The sequence below is a fragment of the Danio rerio genome, chromosome 13, assembly GCF_049306965.1.
Source record: "Danio rerio strain Tuebingen ecotype United States chromosome 13, GRCz12tu, whole genome shotgun sequence".
Lineage (NCBI taxonomy): Eukaryota > Metazoa > Chordata > Actinopteri > Cypriniformes > Danionidae > Danio > Danio rerio.
The window spans coordinates 9,248,782-9,269,260 of record NC_133188.1 but is presented as its reverse complement, the minus strand read 5'-3'; the positions used below and the strand labels follow the sequence as shown (position 1 = coordinate 9,269,260).

The 20,479-nt window shown below is 36.8% G+C and overlaps 1 protein-coding gene across 2 annotated transcripts in view; it reads left to right on the top strand.

Annotated features, from left to right (window-relative positions):
• Positions 1–20,479, top strand: part of plekhh2 (pleckstrin homology domain containing, family H (with MyTH4 domain) member 2) — a 52,528-nt gene that overhangs the window by 5,961 nt on the left and 26,088 nt on the right. For both annotated transcript variants that reach the window (XR_012389151.1, XM_001921404.10), the window contains exons 3-11: positions 10,622–10,684; positions 12,328–12,477; positions 12,578–12,661; positions 12,821–12,902; positions 13,296–13,454; positions 15,244–16,046; positions 16,132–16,207; positions 19,812–19,906; positions 19,997–20,162. Coding sequence is in view for 1 of the 2 variants with exons in the window: in XM_001921404.10 (XP_001921439.5) it covers positions 10,622–10,684; positions 12,328–12,477; positions 12,578–12,661; positions 12,821–12,902; positions 13,296–13,454; positions 15,244–16,046; positions 16,132–16,207; positions 19,812–19,906; positions 19,997–20,162 (1,678 nt within the window). In the remaining variant the exon portion in view is untranslated. The remainder of the gene's footprint in view (positions 1–10,621; positions 10,685–12,327; positions 12,478–12,577; positions 12,662–12,820; positions 12,903–13,295; positions 13,455–15,243; positions 16,047–16,131; positions 16,208–19,811; positions 19,907–19,996; positions 20,163–20,479) is intronic.

Genomic DNA, 20,479 nt, shown 5'->3' with positions numbered 1-20,479 from the left:
CCTCCAGGTGCTCCGGTTTCCCCCACATTCCAAAGACATGTGGTACAGGTGAATTGGGTAGGCTAAATTGTCCGTAGTGTATGAGTGTGTGTGTGGATGTTCCCAGAGATGGCTTGCGGCTGGAAGGGCATCCGCTGCGTAAAAACTTGCTGGATAGGTTGGCGGTTCATTCCGCTGTGGCGACCCCTGATTAATAAAGGGACTAAGCCGATAAGAAAATGAATGAATGAATGTCCCACGTAGAGCTTTATATGAAAGTGCGAGTGTTTTAAAAATAATGCGTGATTGCACAGGGAGCCAATACTAGCTATAAAGCACACCTGTAATGTGCTGGCATGGTGGAGTGTGTACGAGAATGCTTCAAGGAAATTAATCTCTGACTAAATTAGCCAGCCCTTCATTACTCATTGTTTTTTTAACGAATCTGTACAAATTCCTTAATGTAATCACTGGTACATTTTAGTGAGTTATTAATTTTAGTATACTTATGAAGACAGTTGTTCTGTTTCTCAATTAAATCTGGAGCTGTTAATTAAATGGGTTCCAAACGTGTCAGATGTCTCACTCACTTGTCTACAACTCTGCTGTCTGCTGTAATGAAATAATTTGCAGAAAGGGTTAAATTTCAGACTGACAATCAATTTAAAATGCAGACAAGCCGAATGATACAAACAAATATATTTTTGTATTCCATCCACATGAATGTTTTGGTGTGGCACTGTGCAAGAAATCAGCCGTTTAAAAATAAACCCAATCTTGAACTTGTGAACCCTTTTTATAGTTTCAATTCAGTGAGCTGCCTCATATTGTTGTAGTTTGCCTTGCTGAATGATGAGGAGTAATACAAGTGAAAGGAAAAGAAAATGGGAGTAACGTGAGATAAAAGACAGACTTACAGAGTGCAAAAATAACTAAACTTTAATCACTGAAAATCCCAAGGGAGGAAATGCCTGGTTTTGTACTATAGAGGAAGTGGCTATACTAAATATGTACATAAACAAGCAGCAAGAAAAATGTAGGTCATTTTCTCCTCTGGTTTACTTATTGATATAAAAAGTATATGGGCGACATAATGGCTCAGTGGTTAGCACTGTCGGCTTACAACAAAAAGGTCACTGGTTTGAGTCCCAGCTGAATCATTTATGTGTGGAGTTTGCATGTTCTCCTTGTGTTTGCCTGGGTTTCCTCCGGGTGCTCCAGTTTCTCTCAGTCCAAAGACATAAATTAAATCAACTAAATTGGCCGAAGGAAAATGAAATGAAATTAATGAAAAGTATATTTCTCACTGTGTGAAGAAACTCAAAACTGTAACAAATGTCCAGTGTGAGCCGTGTGAAGAAAACTTCACTGTCTATTTCATATTCATCAATTTAATAAACTTCAGTCCACCCCTCGGTTCTGCACATTTTGTGTGGCACATAGTTCAGTGCATGTAGCTCTCTCCAAATGAGCTGTTCATTGAAATCAGATGTGTTAAGAAAGACATCTAAGGGGATGTAGTCACTTCATGCATTTTTTTCTGATTGGGTAGCTATCTCCGGTAAATTGCCAGCAAAATGCATTTGAAACAGGTATATATTTAATTGCTTAAAGACAAAAAATGTACAACTAGCTGCCATTTTAGTACAGGCAGCGCTCCTTTGAAATGAATGCTGGACCAAGCTGCAGTGGAGGACTGTGGCCACCCAGAGCCAGAGAAATACAGATATACATACATATATCTATGATTGGGAGTTTTCCCGGAGGTCAGTATGCAATTTTTTTTAAATTACGAAACTTATTAATTTACATCACTTTTCTACATTGATGTATAAGTGACCACACAGCCATTCCTGACAAAAAGCTCCTGTTTGTGTGTATGGAAATGTACTATACACCCTTCCTGTAAATTTGATCTAATCCGTCTCCTGAAACACACCTCCTCTCCTGCTTTCACTTCTCATACTGACGGAGGGAGCGATCTGTTTGTGAATGAATCTCCGTTATGAATGACTCCTTCACTTAGCTGACAATACTATATTTATTATAATATTTTATTAATATATTCAAAAGAAATATTACAATATTTCTTTTACATTGTTTGCTGATTTTATTCAACAAAACTAGCATAAGCCCAGTATTTAGTGCAAGTTGGTGCTACTATGCCTTGGTGAATGCAGTAAGTGTCTGTATTATCATCAATAATGTTCCCTGTTTAGCACAAAAGTTACAAAAAACATACAAAATGTAAAAAAAACCTAAATCTTACCTAAAAAAATTTTCTGCCTTTGTGCTTTTTTGTTTTTTTTTGCTCATTACTACACCCGTAGACAGCGCTAAAGTCCAGCATCTTTACGTAGTAACACAGTCTTGACTAGTGCGGTCGAATGACTCTTGTCCTGGGAGCACTGTACAAATATGGCGGCTCTATGCGATATCTAGCGTATATATCTATGCACGTTATAGAGCTGAACTGGTCCGGAACACAGCCTACTTGCGTTAGACATTTGGAGTTGTCTGTGATATAAGTATTTCATAAGCAGTATTTTATAGTTAGTATTTTGGGAATTCTAATTGGGAATTCATATTTTGTGTGGATAATTCTTTTAATTGTAAAGACTGTCAAGACAAAATAATTTGTTGATCATCATCATCATCATAATCAACATTATTTTCATCTGCTTATCCGGGGCCGAGTCGGAGGTGGGATTTCTTTTAATTATTATTATTTTTTGTGTGTGTTTGGGAGGGTTTTGGACAGTTTAGACTCCAAACATTCAAGGGTATCTGGCAACACTGATGACCATTTTCTCATTGTAATGGTGTGCGTTTGAGGTTCTTCTTAGATACCTGCTATTTTAGTGAAATTTGTATTTGCAGACTTAAAAAAACAGTTTTTAGTATTAAAAGTCACCTATGATGAAAAATCTACTTTTGAAGCTGTTTTTACAGACATGTGTGTAGGTATAGTGTAAAGCCAGTGATATTAGGGTGATATAAACACAAACAGTCTTTTTTTTTTTTTTTTCAAATTTAACAACATAAAATCGGTGGACCAATTTGAGCAGTTTTCAGACAGACCGCAACATGACGTAGGAGTGCGGTCCTCCTGCCCACCAATATTGATTGACTGGCTCGCATTAACATGTCTCTGTAGTAATGCATATAATCATATCAAGACAGGACGTGCGCAAAGCAACCGAAAATGTGTGTGTGTCCTTCCTGTGTGTGTGTCCTCGCTGTGTGTGTGCCTGAACTTTGTAAAAATATTGTGTTTGACTCATGGATGCAACTCCACAAAAAATGCATCAAAGGTAAAGTTCATTGGTAAAGTTCTTACTGTAGTATTTCTTACAAACGCTACGTGAGATCTGCTTCCTGAGGCAGCCGAGGGCGGCGATTGAGGCATGCTCCTGACAGGCGCATGGGAATGGTGGGCGGAGAGGGCTAGCCTTTAAGGCCCAGTACAAAAAAACAGCAACAAGGTTTTACCAGCTATAAAACAGAAACTTCAGACAGCTGTAATAAGTAATCTGTTGGGTGTTTTGAGATGAAACTTTACAGACACATTCTGGGGACACAAAAGTCTTATCTTTAATCTGGAAAAATGGGTAACCTAGGTGCCCTTTAAATGAACCATGGTTCATTAGTGGAACAACTGTGGCTCAGTGGTTAGCACTGTTGCCTCACAACAAGAAGGTTGCTGGTTCAGGTCCCGGCTGGGCCAGTTGGCATTTCTGTATGTAGTTTGCATGTTCTCATATTGTTTGGATGGGTTTTCCCCACAGCCTAAAGACATGCAGTAAATGTGAATTCAAGAGTTCTCACTCTTAGCTGATGATCTATCAAAGCTTGTTTGGCATGCTGTCCTGGGAGAAAGCCCCGAGCTCAAGGGATCCTCGAGCCCGGGGCTTCCCCCCGTTCGCAGAGCTAGAGGGGAGCCTGAGCTCGGTGGATCTCAGAACTCCCTGGCTGCGATAGCTAAGGGAACACTTGAGAAGGGGGCTAAAAGAGTGCTTGATTCTTAAGCATGATGTATATCTTTAGATGGTGAGAGGAAACCGGAGAACACGGGGAAAACCCACGCGGACATGGGGAGAACATACAAACTGCCCACAGAAACGTCCACTGGCCAGGCGAAACTAGGCCGGTAGTGTTCTTGCTGTGGGGCTCTCAGTGCTAGCCATTGGGCCGCCATGCCGTCCGATCAATAGTAAAGGAGGAGAATTGGGGAGGAAGGGGGGTTTCTTCCGAACGAAGATAAAGTGGACTGAAAACTGTGGTTCTTTATAGTAGCTTAGGGCTCATATGATTGGAAGATAATGGTTAGCTAATACGAGACCGGCCGTGATAAATCATAAGCACGTGATCCTCTCGAAATTAGTTTATAAACAAACTTCACTTGAATAAACAAAATTGGCCATAGTGTGTGTTTCCCACGTGTATTATCGTCTGATCTAAACTTATCTTTTTAAGTTAACTAAACTTAGACCATCTACTTTACGCTTGTATTGTCAAAACATGTCAACTTTAACCTGAGTTAAGACAACTACACTATTTAGGTGAAGTAAACTTACATTTTTAAGGCAGCATGAACACTTACTTATTAAGTTGAAAAAGCTATAGCAGCCATTCAGTGTCACATGATGCTTCCAAAACTGAGAATTCTTGTTAGACATAGAGCCAAACCTAGAATTTGTGAATGATAGTGCAAGTAGTCATTTTTAACGCGTAAATGCATCAAACAGTTACCACACAGGCATTCATGTACAGGGTTTTGATTAAGTTGAATTCAGTGATCAGATTAATATAGGTTTATATTATTATGGATCACTGTCCTGCAACCGAGCTTATCCACTGGGTTTGTGCAGATGTTTTCAAAACAGTATGTAATTACACAGCTATTTTTTATTTTCTATATCTGTGTCATTGGGCAGTGTTGGACTAGCTTGGCCCCAGATGTGGTTGGGTGTGTACCCGTGTGTACAGCATGTGTGTCTTTGTGGTTGTTGCAGTATGAATTTATCTGTACTCAGTAAGCCAGCATGTATGAATAGCCTGTGGAGACATTTGCTGTGTGTGAAGGAATCATAAGTAAAATGATTGTCTACACTGTACATTTTTTTTGTTGTGTCAATTTTAAAAAGTAAACGTTTGTGCTGCTTTAAATTTTTAAGTTTACTTCATTTAAACAGTGAAGTTGTCTTAAATCAGGTTAAAATTGACAGTACTGTACTTGACAAGTGTAATGGATGAGGTCTAAGTTTAGCTAACTTTCATAGTTAAGATGTAATGATAAGACTTGATACTTCAAATGTAATGGACATGGTTTAAGTTTAAAATTGGTTCAGTTGTCTCAACTAAAACTAAAGTTAATATGACTTATAATTTAAGTGTGATGGACATGGTGTGTTTAGTAAACTGAAGTAATAAAATTGTCTAAACTATATATAATTTTTTTATTATTTAAATATTTCCTAAATGATGTTTAACAGGTTCAGGAAATTTTCACAGTGTGTTTGATAATATTTTTTCACCTGGAGGAAGGAGTTTTTAATTTTTTAAACACTATTTTAAGGACAAAATTATTATACCCTTTATGCTATTTTTTTTCAATAGTCTCCAGAACAAACCACCATTATACATTAACTTGCCTAATTACTCTAACCTGCCTAGTTAACCTAATTAACCTAGTTACGCCTTTAAATGTCACTTTAAGTTGAATAGAAGTATCTTGAAAAATGTCTAGTCAAATATTATTTACTGTCATCATGGCAAAGATAAATAAAATTTGTTATTAGAAATGAGTTATTAAAACTAATATGTTTAGAAAAGTGTTGAAATTTTTTTTCCACAACAAAATTGTGGAAAAAATAAAGAGGGGGGCTAATAATTAAGGGGGCTATTAATTTCAACTGTATATATATATATATATATATATATATATATATATATATATATATATATATATATATATATATATACAGTTAAAGTCAGAATTATTAGCCCCGCTTTGATTTTTTTTATTTTTTGTTTTTTGCTTTTCTAAATATAAATGATGTTTACCAGATTCAGGAAATTTTCATAGTATGTCTGATAATATTTTTTCTTCTAAAGTCTTATTTCTTTTATTTTGGCTTGAATAAAAGCAGTTTTTTAATTTTTTTAAAAACATTTTTAGGTCAAAATTATTAACCCCTGAAAGATTACAATTTTTTTCAAATATAAATATATTTAATTTTAAAATACATTCTGAGGGAGCTTATATGTTAAACACAGTCTTGTGTCTCCAAAATAATGCAAATTGTCAGTTTCAAAGCACAGTTGAGTCTGTTGTCTAACAAAAGGCATAAAGAAACAAAGCATGAAAAGCGTACATAAATCTGACCCTTTCAGAGTCAACATTATGCTGTTTTTGTCCGTTGTTCATTGCATTCTGAGCCTTATTAAAGGTGCAGTAGGGAAGATTGACACCCAGTGTTTGAATCACCATTGGGGATGATACTGATTATGCTTTATTCAGTGTTAAATGACTTTGCAAGCTTTTTTATTTGACATTCATTATAATACTAAAAGAAGCAGCATATATTGAAAATAAAATAAAAGTATAGTTTAAACTGTGACTCCAACCAACAAATGCAAACCAACAAATATCAGTCACTCAGCATTTACCTACAACAAATTTATAAAGGGTCAATCTATATTAATTAGATTATAAGCCTTACCTGTTTTGTGTGCTTTTGTATTTCAATGTTTCTGACGTGTCGAATCTGGTGCAGGTAACCAAATAGCTTGTTGCAGGAATCTAGTGTGTTGTTGCGACTCAGTGTTACAATGTATGCTGCTCAACTAATGTTTATGTTTGTAATATTTATACTTTTTGATGCGCTGGTCAGTAAGTGCTTTTGCTTCAGCACAGTGGAGATTTCTTTAGTTTGTTTGATATGCAGTGACACACAGTCAAATATTTCGCCGAACAGATCAGCTACTTTTGGCGCTCATAAACAATCATAAAGTTTTCGTGCTGCAGAAATTAGGTTTGCTGAAAGTGCAGCTGTGGTGCAGTTAGGGGTTTGCGTCCTTAATAATCTACGACAGTTTGCGTTCATTGAACGGTAAAAATGATGAATTAATCCATATGAAACAGTCGCTTAAAAGTCACGTCTTGCTTTCATTTTCGGGCTCAGGCGCGTTTTGCACTCACACACAAGCGTACCACTCCAAAGCCTAAGTGAACCGCGGTTTGCACACCTCCTCCAACAGGGCCAGGGCCAGGGCCAACCAAGTAAACCGTGCCTGAGCCTGATTCAGAGCACTCACACTTCTCAAACGATCGATACACCTGCTGGTATTTTCCATAGACTGTAAAATATATGGACGTAGTATCCGTGACGTCACCCATAGGTTTCTGAAGAGCGCAAAAGAAGCCACAAGTAGGCGCGGCCAACCGTCGCCATTTTGGTCACGCGTCATCACACCCACGGCGGGATACCAAACAAGGGCAAAGAGGTGGAGAGTGAGCGGAGCTACAGACACCTGCTAGCATTTAGCTTGGACCTGGTTCAGACACACTTTACTTTGGGAGAAATGCTTAATACTTTATCACCTGTGACTCGTTTGTATTCTGACCACTTGTGCTTGGTTGTACACTATATCAATAAAGTGTTTAGTCTTTTAAAAACACTGCTGTAATACATTGAGCCACTAAACATTGTTCTTATGACGTTTTTCAACAGGAGGAAAACGCGAATTACATCCAAACACTTCAGATATAGTCTGTGTTAGTAAATGTAAGACTATTGATGAAATCCAGCATAACACTGTATTATCTGTAACGCTTCAGACGACTGTTCTAGAGCCTACAGCTAATCAATCCGTCAGATTCTGGAGTGCATTACAGCTCTAAATATAAACGATAAATGATCTTAAATAAAACAAATACATGTATAGAGATGGTATATAAGTATATAACTTTACTCACATGAGAAACGGAGGCCACGTGAATGGTTTGTGAGCACAATTAAGTGCCTTCAGCATGCCACGCCATCTAATAATTGTGGGAAACAAGTCCAAAAGGCAGTTGAGTGTGTAAAGCCACATAAAACAACACAGAAACACGATAAATATGCCGAGTTCAGTGGCTAATCTGCAGGATTCAGCTGAGGTGACGTGATGGCGACCAACGAGACCTAGATGTCACTCAAGTGGCCACTCCCTTAATTATGCAAACTTAATATAACTTAATATAAAGGAAACGGATGAGTTATAAAAAAATTCACCCCCCTCACAGTTGTCATGAAGGGTAATATTACCTGTATTAACCAAAATCTTTTTTTGTACCAGGCTGTAAACACCTTTTTTTCTGCTGTAAAGTTGGCCATTCTAACCGTGGGCTCAATTGAAATTTGCTCTGTTTTGGAGCCAGGAGCGGCCAGGACTAGCGGAATTTCGGATGAATTGCAGTTTTAGTTACTTCCGTTTCGGCTTTCTGAGAGAGAGTGGGAGGTTGCCGCTTGGTATTTTCCCATACTTGAGAGTTAAAGCTGTCAAAACTTTATTAAACATTTTTGAGCAAAATACAATTCAAACACAGGGGTTTTCCTCCTTGTTTACAAATAAACAGCTGCACAAAAGCTAAAAGCTGCACAAAATCTTTGATAAAAAAAATAAAAAATACTTGGCATGTTTCTTAAATATCTATTAACATATTATGGTGTTCTATAATTTATGGTGTCAAAAATATACATACAGCACCTTTAAACTTCTTTAATGATGTAGAGTTGTATAATAGAGAGGCTGTTAGTAAGACTCATCAGAGCTGGCTCACATTCGCACATAAAACACTTTTGAATGGTGTTCAGTGGAAAATATGAGTGCTGTAGCAGTAACTATGAGCAGTCTGTTAGGTCATATTTGTCTATTTTCCTTTTGGTAACCCTAAGAGAAACATGTTGGTGATGATGCTTCTGCCCAAGCAGAAATAAGGAAATTGTTCCAGTGCTTAACACCCACACCCACAGTACAGATGAATTTCAGAAATATAAATGTGAAACTATAAGCTATTTGTTTTTTTCTAATGTTTGTTAAATTGTGCTGACCAGTACTTGTGATGTGGATGGTCCTTTGCTGATGGAGACACTTGTTTTCCTAAAAATAAAATCTTTGACAACACTTAAAAAAACAAAACATATATATCGCAAGTTTTCCAAGAGATGGGTTGCAGCTAGAAGTGCATTTGTTGCATGAAATCGTGTTGGATTAGTTGGCGGTTCATTCCGCTGTGGCAACCCCGGATTAATAAAGGTACTAAGCCGACAAGAAAATGAATGAATGAATATATCGCAAGAACAGTATTACAGGAAATGTTTTCATACCATTTTCATCATTGAAGATCAGTTTAGTTCAGAAATATCCTACTAACATGTTGCAGAACCAACAGCAGGAGCAATGCTCTCATCACCTTTAACAGAATTTTCTTAAAAAATGGGGAAAAAAACATCTTAGCATCATTAACATCACATGCATTAACATTGCAATAATATAATTATAATTTTATACAACTGCGTTTTTAAATTAAAATGGATAGAATTTGTTAGCATCTGTGGTATATATTTTTAAAATAAATATAGAAATAAATACAATAAATCAAACATGTCTATACTAGTCTAGATGCAAATATATAAAAAACTTTTGATTTGGACTTGGCCTTGGCCTTATACGTTTGAACATCTTCATATACAGTTGAAACCAGAATTTTACATACACTGTATAAAAAGGCACATAACCATTTAAATAAAAGTCAGATGTTAATGTGACTAAACTTTTTCTCTTTTAGTTAAGTTAGGATTATCAGATTTGTTTCTGTTATGCTTAATAGCAGAATAATGAGAGAGAGATTTTTTGAGAATTTGTTATAACTTTTCCTGAAAGTCAAGTTTACATACAATAAGATTATTATGCCTCTGAAAAAGCTCAGATGATGGTGTCAAGGTTTTGGAAGTTTCTGATTGGCTAATTGACAACATTTGAGTTTGGCACAACTGTAGAATATTATTTAAGGAAAACCTCAAACACACTGCTTCCTTGTATGACAACATGGGAAAATCAACAAGCTAGAATCAACAAAAAAGCCAGATTACAATTTGCTAAATTACACTGGGAAATAATAATTTTGGAGACATGTCCTGTGGTCTGATGGAAATAAGATTAAACTGTTTGGCCATAATGACCATTGTTACATTTGGAGGACTAAGGGTAAAGTTCACAAACGCAATTCACAAACGTGTATTGAACCGTGGATGTTGTACCGAACGGTTGTAAATTTTGTTAATTTTGTACCGAAATTAAGAATTGTGGCATCCCCACTTGGCACATATTGGCACCTACTCGGCACATATTGTATTTATGTTGTTGTATTATTATTTGGCATGCTGCATTTCTGGCATAACAAAATACATATTTTATTTGTATTCCCAGCAGAAAGAGCATGTTTACAAATTCAGCTGATTTTCCCTAGTAACTTATGCTAAATGTTAGGAATTAAATAGATTTTTTAAGAATAATTCTAATGTAGATTCATTGCATATACAAATATTTGTATGAAGTCATTGCCTCATTTAGTCAAACTTCTTTGCTCTCTTAGATGCAGCAGTTGGAGGCCCAGGTACTGGAAGCAGAACAACGTGCATATGAAGCCAACCAGCAGGTAAATGCTAAAAATAATGAATGTATTATTTGCACAGACAGTGATATATTTAATTATAAACAAATATATACAATTGAAGTCAGAATTATTAGCCCTCCTGTATATTTTTGTCCCTCAATTTCTGTTTAACAGAAAGAAGTTTTTTCAACAAATTTGTAAATATAATAGTTTTAATAACTAATTTCTAACAACTGATATCTTTTATCTTTGCCATGATGACAGCACATATTAGTATATTAGATATTTTTCCAGATATTAGTATTCAGCTTAAAGCGTCATTTTAACTAGGTTAATTAGGCTAACTAGGCAAGTTAGAATAATTAGGCAGATGTCACGACACTAGACAGAGAGGATCCAATTGCAAGTTCTTTAATGAAAAATGAAAGAATCTATCAAAGGATACAACTGGATGTTCCGAAGACAAAGAATTGTTCAAAACAAAAAAAATCCACAGGCCACAACGAAGACGTCAACTGACGAAACAGACAAAGAATTCTGAGGAACAACAGACAGGAACAGGGACAAACAATGGACTGATAACCAGCAGTAACCACAGTGTTAGTGTCAGTAAACAAGGATCAGCTGGAGGATAATTAAGTCACTCATTATATTGTCATAATGTCAGTATTTTAGCAAAACTATTACTATTGCTATAACTCTGCTAATTAAACCATCACACTCTAATCCAGTGGTCACCAAACTTGTTCCTGGAGGGCCGGTGTCTTGCAGATTTTAGCTCCAACCCTAATGGAACACACCTAAACAAGCTAATCAAGGTCTTACTAGGTATATTTGAAACATCCAGGCAGGTGTGTTGAGGCAAGTTGGAGCTAACTTACTGGTGGAATATGCATTCAATAAAGATTGGCCACCAAGCTGGTCAAATTTAGCCATGAAACCTAAAACTAATTGCAAATTTGGCTGTGTTTCAGTAGTTTTATTTTCAGACCCCTATATATATATATATACAGTTGAAGTCAGATTTATTATTAGCCCCCTATTGGTTTTATTTTATTTTTTAAATATTTCCCAAATGATGTTTAACAGAGCAAGGAAATTTTCACAGTATGTCTGATAATATTTTTTTCTTCTCGAGAAAGTCTCATTTGTTTTATTTCGGCTAGAAATCCCCTTAATAAAAGCAGTTTAAACCATTTTTGGGACAAAATTATTAGCCCCTTTAAGCTATTTTTTTCAATAGTCTAAAGAACAAACCATCATTATAGAATAACTTGCCTAATTACCCTAACCTGCCTAGTTCACCTTATTAACCTAGTTAAGCCTTTAAATGTCACTTTAAGCTGTATAGAAGGGTCTTGAAAAATATCAAGTAAAATATTATTTACTGTCATCATGTCAAAGAAAAAAAAGTCCGTTGTTAGAAATAAGTTATTAAAACTATTATGCTTAGAAATGTGCTGAAACAATCTTCCCTCCATTAAACAGAAATTGGTGAAAAAAATGAACAGGGGCGGTAATAATTCAGGGGGGCTAATAATTCTGACTTCAACTATATATTTATATATATATATATATATATATATATATATATATATATATATATATATATATATATATATATATATATATATATATATATATATATATAGCAGGTATTGGCATTGTGTGCATGTGTGTTAAAGGTGCAGTGGATGGAAGAGCGTCTAAAGGCATCAGATATCCAGTCAAGTGATTCAGACGTGAGGCTCTTCAGGCGCTGTCAAAATCTTCAGTCAGTTCTGCAGGAGAAAGATGAGCTTATTGCCACTCTAGAAAAACAGCTAGAGGAACAGGTAAATCACACATCCAGTCCAATTTAAAACAATCAGGTTTACATCAGTGGACATAAGTCTTTTTAATCCATTTAAATATGGATATTATTCCATTTTACAGAAACAGAATCGAATCCAAGATGCCAGGACTGTGGAAGAAAAAGCAGCCAAAATTAAAGAATGGGTTATGCGGAAGCTAAATGCAGTATGTTCATTCTGTTTACACTTGTGCAGTGTCTGTCTGTCTGTCTGTCTGTCTGTCTGTTTGTCTGTCTGTCTCTGGTTTTTATAACTAAGGAGGAAATGAAAAGCGAGTGGAGAAAGTGTTTATAAGTTGAATTAATGTCACCAGTCTCTGTTTTAGTTTGAGACAGAGAACACCTCTCTGAGGGATAGGCACCAACAGCTAGAGGCTGAGATTCAAGTCCTGAGAAGACAGCTGCAAGGTATTCATACATGAAATTGCACAGTAGGTGAAAAAAACCCACATTATCAGCTCTGGGGGGAAAACTAACTCTAAACAAAAAACAATCTTCATACTTCATTACATATTTCATTTTAGAGGCATGTTATCAGTAGTTTATAAATAAAACACAAATTTTTGTTTTAGTCAAAGCATATACCATACAGATTAATGTCAAATACAAAGAATCATTAATAACATTGGTCTCATAAGTTTTTATACATTATTTAAAATAATTCAGTTTTGCTGTAAATACAGTGTTAATCAGTGCTTATACAAAAAATTAGGAAAATATTTGGTCTATGATTTAAAAAAAATCCCTTTTACATTTATATAATATTACTAATAAGTGTCATGTTTTATGTCGTGGATGTAGCTATGGATCGGTGCTCTGATAGAACACTCCAGCCAAATGTGGGTGAGCCCCAGCGGCTCAGCAGCCTGACTTTTGGCTGTTTCCAAATCAGAGGGAAGAGTCCTCAGGTACAGACAGGCCCAGAACCATCCCAGAGGAGCATCAGTACCCTGCAAGAAGGTGATCACATGCATATAGACTGATAGATAGATAGATAGATAGATAGATAGATAGATAGATAGATAGATAGATAGATAGATAGATAGATAGATAGATAGATAGATAGATAGATAGATAGATAGATAGATAGATAGATAGATAGATAGATAGATAGATAGATAGATAGATAGATAGATAGATAGATAGATAGATAGATAGATAGATAGATAGATAGATAGATAGATAGATAGATAGATAGATAGATAGATAGATAGATAGATAGATGGATTGATTGTTTGAGTTTTTACCATATAATACATTTTATGCCAACAGTTACTTCAGCTACTTAACTATATATATATATATATATATATATATATATATATATATATATATATATATATATATATATATATATATATATATATATATATATATATATATAGTTGCGAGTATATATACATTGGATGCGAGTTAGCCTACTCGCATCCAATGACTGGCTACCTGGGCTCCACAAACACGACAAATTTGCGACTGCTTTAACTGGCCCTGTTTAAAAGTCAAGTGGTCCTTCCAGACATGTCCCATCTACCAAAGAACTCTTCCACAGCAACCTCTACCCATTACTGAGGTGCTTCGACTGCATTGCTCTGGATCTGGTGGGTCCACTGCTTAAGTCTGCCTATGGCTATATACACATCCTTTTCATTGTGGACTGTTTTACTCGGTACCCAAAGGCTGTTCCTCTGAAAAAGGCGATGTCCCAAGCAATACCTAATTGCTTCATATAGAAGATCATAGTAAATTGAAACAGTGTAGTTCAGTTTTCAGTGTTTAAGTTCAGTTTAGCTCAGTTCAGTGTGGTTAATGATCACTAATGAGAGTCCGAACACTGAAGAACAAATCCGTCGTGTGGCGAGGAACAAAATTAAAAAACCTTGAGAGAAACCAGGCTCAGTTGGGCACGACCATTTCTCCTATGGCCAAACATCTTGTGCAGAGCTGCAGTCTAGGCGCCAGAGGCTGGAAGATTCATCAGCGAAGACTCGTCAGTCTCTGGAGCGTCTCATGCTCTCCACTCCTCCATGACCACCACAGCAGATGCTCAGGATACGGCCTAGTCCAGGATTACAGAAACCTTGGGTTCATCTCGTCGGTGGCCTTGGATCGAAACAATGGCGCTGCATAGTCTGAGGGCCTCGGGATGAATATCCTCAGGTGGAAATAGAGAATAAAGAGAATAATTAGCGTAGCTGCTGTTCATAGTGTATATGAACGAGATACAAAAACCTGCGTAGGGCACATTTATGTATCATACCGCTAAGTGATGCACTGAGTATATGCTTTACTAAAAAGATAGGTCTTTAATCTAGTTTCTGAGCCTCGAACATTACCAGGAAGGCTATTCCAGAGTTTAGGAGCCATAAATGAGAAGGCTCTTCAGTGTTTTGAAGTTTTGCTGCAATACCTAGGTCAACCTCTCAATGCTGCATACTGCAGCTTTAAGTCACTGGATAAAAAGTGGTAGCTAAGTGGATTAATGTAACAGTAATGTTTAGATATTTTAACTTGATATGGTGGCTTTACGTCCAATATTAAGCAGGAAAATCATTATAAATATATATACTTTTCCTCATTAATATCATAATACTTGCTAAGAGTTGATGTTAGTTTGACAAACCCTTGTCTGAACTTTCAAAATATTTTAGTGCAGCTCATTAACAGTGTGATTATTGTTTTTTGATTCATAAAAAAAACAATGTACTATGTGCAATAATGTAATTAAGTCTGTGTGTTTGATCCAATCCAGATTCTGGAGACAAGCAAGAGAGCCCAGAAACACAGCGTATCAGCCGTTGCTCTAAGGAGAGATCTGAAAATGAGGGTGAGCAAGAAAGCACTGGACACAAGTTGTCTTGTGGTGCCTCCTCTGTGCTTTCAAGCACTGCTTCGGAAGGGGAGAGAAGTCTATTTGAAGGGTTTTGTTTCAGCCAGACCACCAGTGAGGCCTATCACACCACTTCTGATGACAGCAGCTCATTGTTTGATGATGACATGCAGCGTTTGGAGTGCTCCAGACTTAGTATTTCTGATACCAAAAGCACTTTAAAGAAGGGCAACAAGGTGAAAGACACTGAAGATGGATCCTCAGATGAGCTGAACAAGCACTTCCAGTCACAATATCTGGATTCCTCATCATCTTCCAGTGACACAAATACCCGCAGTCCCATTCTAACTCCTGTTCTCACACCAAAAAGGCCCACCCCTTCTCAGGACTCTCAAGACACCCCAGCATCCCCTAAGCAACCTCGACTGCGCAATCCAAATGCTTTTGAGGTTAGTTTGGCACTTTTGAAAAAGCATATGAGTCAGCCTCCGGTGTATAGTGAAGCTGCTCACGGGCGCACAAGAAATGCCATCAGCATGCTACGTTCTTTAGAGCCTCAAGAAACAGACATGAATGAGGACCAAAAGATGGAGACTGGTGAAAAAGAACATAGTGATGTGCTTTCAGCTGAGGTGCTACCAGAGGAACCTCAAACACCCAACACCTCTGCAGCCATACCCGGAAGTAAACCTCCAACCCCTCCATTACACAGGCTGCCCTCTTGGGTGAGTCATGTGACAATCTGTAGTAATATTTTGAATAGTTTTTTTTAGGTCTTGTGCTAAACTTGTTACTTCATGTCATCCACAGGAGAGCAGAATATATGCTGTGGCCAAATCTGGAATTCGTTTGTCAGAGATATCATGTACAGATGTAGTTAATAAAGGTCTGTTTTTCCATTTGCATTTTTTTTTTACCTTTGTCTGCCAATCATCAAACATTTTACGGTACAACTTTAAGCTATTTCTGCGTTTTTCTTTTTTCATTGCAATACTGTGCCCAAATAGATAAGTATCACAAAAAAGTTTGGAAATTTTTAAGATATTAAGATTGAATATTAAGAAATGTTTATTTAGTCATATTTCACTTTTCACTTTCATATCGCATTCTCAGCTTTCCACAACCCAACACTGAGAGTATACAAACTCGTAAACCCAGTGCTGGAAAACACCCACACAATCTCCCATTCATCAAACTCTCTCATTAAATCTGTTAATTTAAATGATCCAATTCACTTATATTGCATGTCGTTGGACTGTGGACGAAACCAGAACACTTTCAAACTTCACACAGAAATGCCTCCTGGCCTAACCTAGACTTGAATCAGCGACCTTCTTGCTGTGAGGTGACAGTGCTGCTAACCACTGAGCTACCGTGCCACACAAATCTTTTTGTTTAAACAATAAGAGTTCATTTTCATTTCATGTAGAGGGGCAGAGTTATCATAAGTGTATTTAACAGTTTTGAAGTATGTAATAACACAGAAAGTTGTGTAAGTAGTCATGCAAGGGATTCACATATTGTGCATATTAAATGATCATTGTTTTTCATAGGGAGGTCATGTTTCTGAAACAATTAAACATAGACCTGCAACAACATCCTTGTCAAGGAATATCATTTTAGAGTTAGAATTTGGCTGAGTTTAGATAAGAGCTGAGTTTAGAGGATTGAACAATAGATCTTCTTACAATCCAACAATTGGGAATTGCCAATTACTGCATAATCTGATAAAAATAGTCTATATTTTTCTTCCACGATCTCCCCAAATTTCACAATCCAATTCCGACAATCCCTAGATACAAGGCCAGATTTGCTAAACTGGGAATTACCAATTACTGCATAATCTCAATTACTATGATAGTGGAGGGTTCCTCCCCCTATAAACAGTGTTGGTGAAGAACTGCTTCTGGGGTGCCAGACAATTTGTCACCTTAAAATTATAAGGTTCTATCTGACATTTTTGTCAAAATTGAGTTATTGACATATTCTTATTAAATGACAACTTACTTACATTTGGGGATTTTTTTTTTTTACGTGTTGTTTACATTTTAACACTTTTTATTTAAAAAACAAATGTTACACACATACTGTTTGCTATGGAATGCAAAAACTTTGAAGCTCAATATCTCGAAATCATTCAGAACGGAGATAAAACCTTATAATTCCCAAGGTGACAAGTTTGCCAAAATTTCTTTGAGGCCAATCTATAGTCGTCTTCCATGGTCTAACCAAACCTCCCAATCTAATTCCTACAATTCCAAGGTATAAGGCCAGATTTGCTAAACTGGGAATTACCAATTACTGCATAATCTCAATTACTATAATTATGGAGGGTTCCTCCACTATAAACAGTGTTGGTGAAGAACTGCTTCTGGGGTGCCAGATGGTTTGCCAAAATTTCTTTGAGGCCAATCTATAGTCCTCATCCACAGTCTCCCCAAACTTCCCAATCCAATTTCTACAATCCCTGAATATAAGGCGATACATGCTAAACTGGGAATTACCAGTTACTGCATAATCTCAATTACTCACTATGATAGTGAAGGGTTCTTCCACTATAAACAACATTGGTGAAGAACTGCTTTTAGGTTGCCAGAAAGTTTGCCAAAATTTCTTTGAAGCCAATTTATAGTCCTCTTCCACGAACTCCCCAAACTTCCCAATCCAATTCCTACAATTCCTAGATATAAGGCCAGATTTGCTAAACTGGGAATTACCAATTACTGCATAATCTCAATTACTATGATAGTGGAGGTTTCCTCCCCCTATAAACAGTGTTGGTGAAGAACTGCTTCTGGGGTGCCAGACGATTTGTCACCTTAAAATTATAAGGTTCTATCTGACATTTTTGTCAAAATTGAGTTATTGACATATTCTTATTAAATGACAACTTACTTACATTTGGGGATTTTTTTTTTTTTACGTGTTGTTTACATTTTAACACTTTTTATTTAAAAAACAAATGTTACACACATACTGTTTGCTATGGAATGCAAAAACTTTGAAGCTCAATATCAGGGGTGGCCAACCCTGTTGCTGGAGAGCCGCATTCCTGCAGATTTCATTTGCTACCCATATCAAACACACCTGAACCAATTAATTAGGACCTGAACACCACGTGATAATTACAGGCAGGTGTGTTTAATAAGGGTTGCAACTGAAATCTGCAGGAAGGCGGCTCTCCAGGAACAGGGTTGGCCACCCCTGCTCAATATCTCGAAATCATTCAGAACGGAGATAAAACCTTATAATTCCAAGGTGACAAGTTTGCCAAAATTTCTTTGAGGCCAATCTATAGTCGTCTTCCATGGTCTAACCAAACCTCCCAATCTAATTCCTACAATTCCAAGATATAAGGCCAGATTTGCTAAACTGGGAATTACCAATTACTGCATAATCTCAATTACTATAATTGTGGTGGGTTCCTCCACTATAAACAGTGTTGGTGAAGAACTGCTTCTGGGGTGCCAGATGGTTTGCCAAAATTTCTTTGAGGCCAATCTATAGTCCTCATCCACGGTCTCCCCAAACTTCCCAATCCAATTTCTACAATCCCTGAATATAAGGCGATACATGCTAAACTGGGAATTACCAGTTACTGCATAATCTCAATTACTCACTATGATAGTGAAGGGTTCTTCCACTATAAACAACATTGGTGAAGAACTGCTTTTACGTTGCCAGACAGTTTGCCAAAATTTCTTTGAAGCCAATTTATAGTCCTCTTCCACGAACTCCCCAAACTTCCCAATCCAATTCCTAAAATTCCTAGATATAAGGCCAGATTTGCTAAACTGGGAATTACTAATTACCGCATAATCTCAATTACTATGATAGTGGAGGGTTCCTCCACTTCAAACAGTGTTGGTGAAGAACTGCTTCTGGGGTGCCAGATGGTTTGCCAATTTATAGTCCTCTTCCACAGTCTCCCCAAACTTCTCAATTCAGCTCGCTTGGCCTGTTGGTAACCATCAGCTGCCTCCTGAGTTTCAAAAGGCCAGTAAGGTCTAATGTGACTCCCTTTTCACCAGGTTCATGGGTTGCCATCATGTCAGGCACCGAAATCATTACAGCCACAGCTTCTTATGTCAAATTAATTTGTCAGCAATTAACGTATTTTTTATAATCTTCTATATAGGTCCAACTGAAACATGACAAGTATTGCAGTGTTTGAAAAGCAACTCATTGTTGGCATTTTGTCAGTCTGTCCGCGATGATCTGTATGTTCCTGATGCACAGAAAACTAGTGGTAATGTTTTGACTGAATGAATCTGTTTTGAATCGGGATCACTTTGTTTTGATAGAAATAGTAAATATAAAAAAAGTATCCAGCATTTTGAAATGTAAAGTCTTTATTTAACTGCATGTGGTTTTGGCTAGAAAATTGAGAGTTTAGAAAAAGGCCTTTAAGTATTGGTAAACACTAGTTAGCAATTGAAAAAAATAAACTGTCATTGAATACTAGTGAGACTGTCCTATGCTTTTTCTAGACCACTGCAACGCATCTTCATGCCCCTCCTACATGCTCTACACATCCTTTATCTACAGCAACAACAGTACACCTGTCTTCACCACACACAAAGGGGTAAGAACCATTGAGTGTTTTTAAATTTAGAAGAAAACAAATACTTTTTAAATACGTTTATGAATGCCATGTTTGTTTTTGTTTTCATAGAAGGTGACTTTGTTAAGCAATAGTACGTGTTCAGAGGAGTCATCTAGTTCTGAAGAGGAGGAGAGCTCAGAGGAATTTCAGTCTAATTCTGGAGAGGATGAAAAAGCCCAGACTTCTGGATCAGAGTCACATAAGAGCCACAGGAGCTCCCACTCCTTTAAGAGAGGTATAGTACACAAGATTAGGTTGTGATTAAAGAACAGGGTTGCTAACCAGGAAGATGCAAATTGGAATCCTGCAGGTACTATTGGAAGTGCTATTACAATTCTACCTTCGAGCAATAACATTGTTATAATTCTTTTATCTTGATAATGTTGAGGGCATATGGTTTATTTTCAGGTTGGTTGGTTGGATTGTTGGTTGGAATGTTGGTTGGTCGGTCGGTTGGTTGGTTGGTTGGATTGTTGGTTGGTTGGTTGGTTAGCTGGTTGGTTGGTTGGTTGGTTGGATTGTTGGTTGGTTGGTTTGTTGGTCGGTTGGTTG